Here is an 8,306-nt window from a genome sequence, read left to right on the forward strand (position 1 = left end):
TTGGTGTTTATTTCCTTTGTGTTGCCATGAAACTGACAAGTAACATGCATAGGTAATTATTTTCTTTATTTGTTAGATGAGGTGTAACCAACTAACTCCAGTTGATCTAGATTAGTTGTGCATTTTTATGGTGAATATGAAATTCCAAGCATAAATAATGTCTCAAGATTTTAAATGATTAATTGATAATCTTTTTTTAATACATATATGTATGCCAACTGATGTATATATAATAAAAATAACCATAAACTGTGAAGAGCCAACAGTGAGCTAATCAAAGTTGAAGAAAATGACAAGGTGGATGAGGACAGTTGATCAGTGCAGGATGGTGTAACTGCTCTAATCATTACATACTGAAAATTTTACATTCCATCTATCAATATTTCTAGTGTCTCACTCTTTCCAACCACATGCCCCAAGAATCTTTACCTCCAGTCCAGAAATTCCCTCACTGCTTGTTCAAATTCTTGGTCTCTACTAATAACTGTTTTACTTCATACTTCTTTACCCCATTCTTCCATCCTCCAGCCACCTATTAACACCAACTTTACTTAATTAAACTTTGCAGTCTCTTCGTTCTTCATGCTCTTATTATGGCCATGTATCTAAGTGGTGGTCCTCTCCATCACTCCACTAGACACTCCTCTTACCCTCCCACTTTATCTTTGCAAATGTTCATGTTGAATCATATAAGGAACTGTGATGATCAAAGTCCAATACACATATGAACAGAAATTTATAGCTAGAACTAATGAGGTTCTGGAGAAATTAAAGTACTAATTCCATTTTCAGTTACCTCTTCATACAATCAATCATATTTCAACACACTTTACATGTTCCCTCTTCACATATGATTGCTCCTGAAGCTAATGATTTTTATAATTTCAACTAAAACTGCAATATTTAATCTTCCCTCCTTGGCAGAGTTGCAAGGGTCTGAGGTGTTCAGCTCATAACCATTCTCTGCCACAGCACTAAAGGAGACAAACCCTGATTGTCTCCACAAGGATCTTAGTTGTGAGCAGAAAAATTCAATTCTGCCACACCACCACACCATGATTAGAATCAATAGCTCAACAGAAGCCTTTTCAATATGTATATAACAAAGTATGGAAAACTACAGAATTGCCTCCAGTTTTATTGGAAGCTGTAACTGTAAAAAGTGCGTACAAAATTGTGAACATAAGTACATATGTACTAGGTAATGGCAAATCAGACATTCCTAGTAATTTTCAATAGTTGTCTTAAGTAAAGTGCACAAACTGTCAATGGAACCAAATCACTAAAAACCAAGGTGACACAGAGGTGGTCTCTCCCTCCCTGATACAGAGGTGCCACTTCTCAGCCACAAATGTATGCAGCCAAGCAATCTTGGGAAGCTGAGCTACCAAAGCTTAGCGGTGCTTAAGTATTTATCACGTGAATAGCTGACATGGAATTCTTATTTTTTACTTTGGCTTCCAAAAATCATAATTTTACTGAATTACCCTGGTGATACTTATAGCTGACCATAGAAAACATACTGAATGTACTGCCAGCCACAGCAGATTTATTCTTTTACTCACTAAAGAGCAGTGGAACTGGGAAAATTACTACAAAAGAAGGCCATCCTCAGTGGTTCCAATTAGGTGCAGTATATATACATTTCCAATATATTTCTAAGGCCTGTACTTCAAATCAACTCCAATATTTCATTACATTATATATGGCACAGTATTTTGAATAAAAAATATGTGCACCATCATCCCACTGATGACATACAGAACACACACACACACACATGCACACACATTTATCAATATTTTTTTTGAGAGCTGTGATAAAAATAAACGACTTAGAAAGGGTGCAAAAATTCTTGTTATAGATTTGAATGTAGTCAATATATTCATCATTTATAACCAAGACTGAGCTTCTATATGGCAGACTTGGCTTTTGTTTGAACAGGCAGGTATAGTTTGAACTCTGCAGGTAATTCTTCTTCCGAATAGAGACGATCAGCAAAATAAACTCTTCTAATGCGGCAGTTGGCGTGGATCTGAACCCTCAAGGTCTCCACATAATTGGTTCCGTATGCTCTTCTCACAAAGTCAGCAAGATTGAACACAATTTGGTTCCATCCCTCGTCCAAGCGCATGGGCATGGTACAGATGAAAGGCTTCACTCTTGTTGTGGACTGGTAGTTGCTGGCACGGAAACGTCGTCTTACATTCTTGTCGTCCAGAACCTGAAACATTATCATTAGTCTGTAATATCAATTCTCACACAGCAAATATGAATGTAATTGAAAGGCTATAATAAACACATCTGAGAGAGAATTTATACAAGATATTTTTGTATATCAGCTTCAAGATTAATTAAATAAGGTATATAAGAATACCTAACTGGGAGAGAGAGAGAGAGAGAGAGAGAGAGAGAGAGAGAGAATGTATGTAGCTGGTTTGAGTAGAGTATAATACTGTATTCAATTCCAAGTGAAATTACATAACAATATAATGAGTCCAAGTATAAGTGCACCCAAGTGTGAGTACTTTGTGCTATATTTGAATTCAAGTACATGTAGAATTTTAGTGGTCCTCCACCTTTATCTTTTTTAACAGCATAGTGTGTGTGTGTGTTAAACTTAAGCATTAGAATAAATATGAGGGAATGATATTGTGCACTCGAGTACAAATAGTGTTCGAATACATGTACTCAGACTCCAACCTAGTAGGCAGTGCACCACCATTCTGTAACATCTGGTTCATGATAACACAGGAAGAGGACTGCTGTTCAGTGGTAGGTATTCTATTACAGACAAATTTGACACTGAGAGGGCTATATTTCTGTGATGAATTGAACCATTACCTGAACTTCGAATGTGAAATATTTGTTGAGATTTTTCACGATCATTACAAGGTACGGCAGTTTTATTCCGAGGGTCTTCTTAGGATCAGCGGGGCATGTGATGTATGTAGTGCTGAAAAGAAAACACTTCATCAAAATGCATACACAGTAAAATATGTATTTCAAGCATAAAACTGTGCACATACCAAGTTATGACAAGAATTTTCAGTTTATGAATAAGGAACAGAGTGCAGGATACAAACCTCACATTTACACCAACAATCTCCAACACCAGTGACTGAATATCATTGTCTGTGATCCTTTTGATGTGTCCATTTCGAACCTGCAACAAATTATGTCCATCAATATCATGAATATATTGTATTATTACCATTAACAGAAAGCAATCACTTCCTTGCCTATGAAAAGTTAATACATAAAAAGTATTGTCATTTAAAATTACTAAACCATATCACACTAATTCCAGGATAGCAACATTCTTGATAGTTTGTTTATCATGACCAGATCTAGATTTAACTATCTTTTACCTCTCTATTGTTTTCTGACGTAAAAATATAACATCAAGGGAATGCTATGTAAACCCTTAATTTCTTTCCCATTACCCAATACATGACACCCACCAGGTCCTGCAGCGACACCTGTCATTCAAAACACACCCTCCACCTAATGGCAAGTCCAATGAGCACTTTTGAAATTTGGTTAGATTAGATCAGTTCAGGTCAAGTTAGATTAAGTTTGTTGGGTATCAATCTGAAGTTTACTAAGGATTTAGGTCCATGGTTGGGTGAAACTGCAAATTGACCAAACAAAAGCCAGACATCACATTCCATGGTTGGGAGAAACTACAAATAGACCAGAAATCAATAGTTCGGTGGCTTAAGAGAATTTTTTGTGAACTAGCTAGCTGGGGTCTGACAAGCAAGGGGCTGACTGGCAAGGACTAAATACCTGAATGGACATGACTATCTCAGCTAGCTATATCCAGCCTTCCTTTTCTTATTACAATACAAGTAAGACGTCATGATTCACCTTCTTGTCCCATATTTGTAGAGGTTTGCTTCCTATGCTGTACAGGATGGAGAGAAAGCCGCTCTGAAAGGTATTCTTGAACATGGTGGTGATTTGTTGACAGTGGTCGCTATGGCGGCGTGTTCTTCTCCACTTCGGTACCACCTGTCATTCGGCTCCAGTTGGCTTGTTTTCTCGCATCTGAGTTTTTCTTCTTATACATTAGCTTTTAATTATGTTCTTATTTCATGTGCTGGTTTTTTTTATATTTGGTATGCGATTTCTTTTGTTTGATTTTTCTCCGCTTCAAGTTACAGGGCAATAGGAGGCGAAGAAGATAGGAATGGGAGGAGAGGAGGAGCGGGAAATTGACGAATGGAGGAGAAGAGAAGGAAGAAGGAAGGAGGAATAAATAAGTACTGGGTTTCTTCCCCCCGTCCCCCCCCCCTCTCTCTCTCTCTCTCTTTGATGATGGATGGGTGAATGTGCGTGGGTTATATTAGGGGGGTTATATTAGGGGGAAAGGAGACGAATGGTCGGATAGGCGGCTGGGCCTGTAGGTAATGTGCGATGTGTGGATGGTTGAGCGGATGGGTGGATGGGTCAGCTAATGTAGGTGGGTTGGTGGCTTGTCTTGGGGGGGCAGGGTGGACCCCGACGACAGCTCAAGCATGTCTTATATTGTTGTCACGGTATTTTATATATTCATTGTCATGTTTGGTCTGTATGTTTCTATGTCTGCTTTGGAAATAAGAAAATGGCCTGTAAGAACTAGTTGGCTGATTATTTTGCATTGTTACCTCGGTACACACACACACACACACACACACACACACACACACACACACACACACACACACACATTCTTGATCACCCAGTTCTTAAAGAATATTTTCTTATTTTGAAAGCTACTGAAAAGTTATAAAGTTGTGATACAGCAAAAGAAAACATGCTAATCAGGTATCGTATTCTACCTCATTAAATAAATAAATTAACTAACAATAAATAGCTAAACAAATGCTTTATTAAATAGATAACTAACTGAATTAAAATAACTAAATAAATACATAGATACGGAAACTTATGAACATTTAGAATATTTAGATGGATGAATAAACAACTAAATAAATGAATACTCAAGATCTCGTTCCAGGAGCCGTTTTCTAAGATTCTTGGTTTACTATCTATTTTGTATTCCTCACTTATGCTCCTCATTAGTAGTGTTGGCAGATGAATGTAATGACGAGAGTAAATGATGATATTTGAACTGTTATCTCGATAGTAGTAGTAGTAGTAGTAGTAGTAGTAGTAGTAGTAGTAGTAGTAGTAGTAGTAGTAGTAGTAGTAGTAGTTGTTGCTGTTGTTGTTGTTGTATTAGTTGTTGTTTTGTTGTTCTTGTTTGTGTAAGAGGAGGTGGCGTAGGAGGAGGATGAGAAGGACGGGAAGGACGAAGAGGAGGAGGAGGAGGAGGAGGAGGAGGTGTGTTTGCTGGACAACTTTACCAAGGCCACTCTTCCACCCTCCCTCCCCCCTTCTCATCCTCGTCATGCTCCTCGTCCTACAATGAGAACCATATTTTGAAACACTTCCACTCTGCACCGCCACCACATTCAAAAGACTCTGGTTGATGGTAAGGTTTTAATGACGTTCCAATGGTTTAAGTGAAAGATTAACAAGATTTCCACACTATTAGCAGGTGAAACACTCTTGAAAACCCGACTAATCTTATTTGTGGCCCTTGAATACTTGAAAACAGATGCGATGAAAGAGCAAAGTGTTTCAGAGTACTTGCTCGGCGTAGCTTGCCGTGACAGACTGGTATATACATGTGTTGTTAGGCTCTGATTCGGACAAGTAGCTGTGTGGACACTCAACGTATGTCCCCCATATGTTTCACGGCTAAGGAAGAAATGAAAAAAAAAAGAAGGAAACACACACACACACACACACACACACACACACAGAGAGAGAGAGAGAGAGAGAGAGAGAGAGAGAGTAGGAAAGAAACGCAAGATGTGCGTCTTGGCGTCTTCTCCCTCATGATGAAATAAATTTTTTCTTATCTAATGATATTAATGCATAAAATAGATATATAGAAAAACAAATAAGCAAATGAATAAATGCATAGGTAAATAAGTAATTGAAAACAAAATGTAACTAAATAAAATAAAACAACAACAGCTACAGACTGCAGTGTTTATGGTGGCGCCAAGTGTCACTGCAAACGGTGGGAGCTGAGGCACTGCTAGGTGGCGCGGCCTTCAAGCGACTCACACGGGCCTCGCACTTCACGCTAAGGCAGATCACCAGATTTTGTCGGCTCGATTTATTGTCAACAGCGGCCATAAAGCTTTTCCGTGATAAAGTAACTCCCCTTATTCTCATCGATGTACCCCGGTTTTGCGCGTTTCACTATCACTCATATACATGCAAAGGCAAGTGCATGCCCAGACTTTACCACACACGCAAGGACGGACCGCATATGACTAGGTCAGAGCGGAGAAAACTGGTTCCCGTCTTGCCCAATAGTGGAATGCAATGTCTGATTCTCCGTGTGAACATTTACGCTTGACTAAGACGACTACGCTCCCACGCGTCCGTCCACGTTGCTCCTCCTGATGACAAAAAAGACAAATACACACAACAGTCTAATGAAAATGCCATTTGTTGCTAGGTGGTAAAAGATTCTTAAAATTATAACATTACCACGTAATCTATTAATGGACCACCAGGATCTAATCTACCTTCACTTAGTGAAATGATACTTGCTCATAGACAGACTGTGAGAATCTTACAAGCGTTCAAGAAAGTTAGTAGACAACTGAATGCAGTACCAATCATCTTCTTTCTCTTATTCTTTAATTTACATCAATGTAAGTGTTACAAAAATTATAGACTTACTGGACAGATACAGATTAGGAGAGGACATTACCATGACAAGAAGTCACCAGCCACGAAGAAATAGTAGTAGTAGTAGTAGTAGTAGTAGTAGTAGTAGTAGTAGTAGTAGTAGTAGTAGTAGTAGTAGTAGCAGCAACAGTAGTAGTAGTAGTAGTAGTAGTAGTAGTAGTAGTAGTAGTAGTAGTAGTAGTAGTTGTTGTTGTTGTTGTTGTTGTTGTTGTTGTTGTTGTTGTTGTTGTTGTTGTTGTTGTTGTTGTTGTTGTTGTTGTTGTTGTTGTTGTTGTTGTTGTTGTAGTAGTAGTAGTAGTAGTAGTAGTAGTAGTAGTAGTAGTAGTTAGAAATGTGTTCATTACTTTTCCCTGAACTCGTTAGCATTACAAAAAGATGAAGAAATTCCAAGGGAAGGAATTATGCACTTCAGAGAGGCAGACTGAGAGAACACCACGGCGGCAAATAAGGAAGTACTGTACACGAATTAATGTAGTTTTAAAACTCCTCACTGTCATATCTTTTATCAACAGCAACAAAATTATGAGAGTCTAAGAAGAGCGGTGTGTTTCAGAATATACAGGCAAAATAGAACACCAGTGAAGTGAATAGATTAAATAATTTAGCTCAGACGCTTATTCTCCTCATTCTCCTACCTTCCAACTCATTAATGTCACAAGGATGATGAGGACAGCGTGAAGGGAAGGCTACCATGCACATCAGGGCAACTTGGCTGACATGGAGACAAGCGTGTGCGTGAAATATCATCTTTGGCACCCGTGTTGGCCATTGGGTCGTGGGACTGGGACTATTATTATTATGTGTGCCGCATAAGGTGTCGAGAGTCTTTACCTAACACGCCTTAGAATAAACGTATTGTCCATTTACCGGGTTTGTTTGACTTTCATTTTCTTGAGAGGAAGAAGGAAAGAGAAGGAGGAAGGGAGGGACGGGCAGTACGGAGAGAGGCACCCACGTAAAGAGGGAGGCACCCAAGACTGCCAGTGCAGTGTAATATACCCAGACGACCCAAGCAGCAGCACAATCTAAAGACCATTAGCCAAGGCGGAGTTTTGAGACAGCAGTAAAGAAGATCCATGCAGGGAGGTTACCCACAATAGGTAGCTTCCGTTCACGTGATGTATTTAAAGTTAGCGGGCGTCTGTCACATGCTTCTGACGTCAAGGCTGAGAAGGCACGGAATTGGCTGAGAGGGAAGCACGCCCCTTCGCATATATGGACCGAGACAGTACCTTCTATGACAGTACGTAATATCACGATCCCATATTTTCACGACCGCTTAATAGGAAGATGACTCAAAGGATGGAGGCCGTGGGTGCCACCTGGGATAGGCAATGAGGTGCAGGAGTGGGAAGGGATGTGGCCAGGTAGCGGTGGACGGCAACTATAGGACCGGCGTGCGTGTAGCTTCCACATCCCAGCCTCAGTTAGTTTCACGTGGGCCGTAGCGGGACGAGGGTGGCCATGTGTTATGATCTCCACTGACGAGAAGTTCTTCACCCACTACTTTCATAATAGTTATCACTAGATATCAATGGGGAAAA

General features: G+C 39.6%; 2 protein-coding genes across 2 annotated transcripts in view; one reads left to right on the plus strand and one right to left on the minus strand.

Annotated features, from left to right (window-relative positions):
- Nucleotides 1-4,260, minus strand: LOC123510489 (cilia- and flagella-associated protein 20). The gene is made up of 4 exons (XM_045265704.1): nt 3,874-4,260; nt 3,087-3,166; nt 2,845-2,956; nt 1-2,224 (listed from the first exon to the last, which is right to left on the minus strand). Exons 1-4 carry the CDS (start codon nt 3,955-3,957, stop codon nt 1,913-1,915), a joined length of 588 nt encoding a protein of 195 aa, XP_045121639.1. The 5' UTR covers nt 3,958-4,260; the 3' UTR covers nt 1-1,912.
- Nucleotides 4,261-8,185: 3,925 nt separating this feature from the next.
- The window catches only part of LOC123510483, a 166,834-nt gene continuing 166,713 nt past the window's right edge, over nt 8,186-8,306 (plus strand). The window contains 1 exon segment of the mRNA XM_045265693.1: nt 8,186-8,306. This exon segment is cut by the window's right edge and continues 39 nt beyond it. Within this exon segment, the coding sequence (XP_045121628.1) occupies nt 8,297-8,306 (10 nt within the window). The 5' untranslated portion in view covers nt 8,186-8,296.

The sequence above is a fragment of the Portunus trituberculatus genome, chromosome 29 (assembly GCF_017591435.1).
Source record: "Portunus trituberculatus isolate SZX2019 chromosome 29, ASM1759143v1, whole genome shotgun sequence".
Classification (NCBI taxonomy): Eukaryota; Metazoa; Arthropoda; class Malacostraca; order Decapoda; family Portunidae; genus Portunus; species Portunus trituberculatus.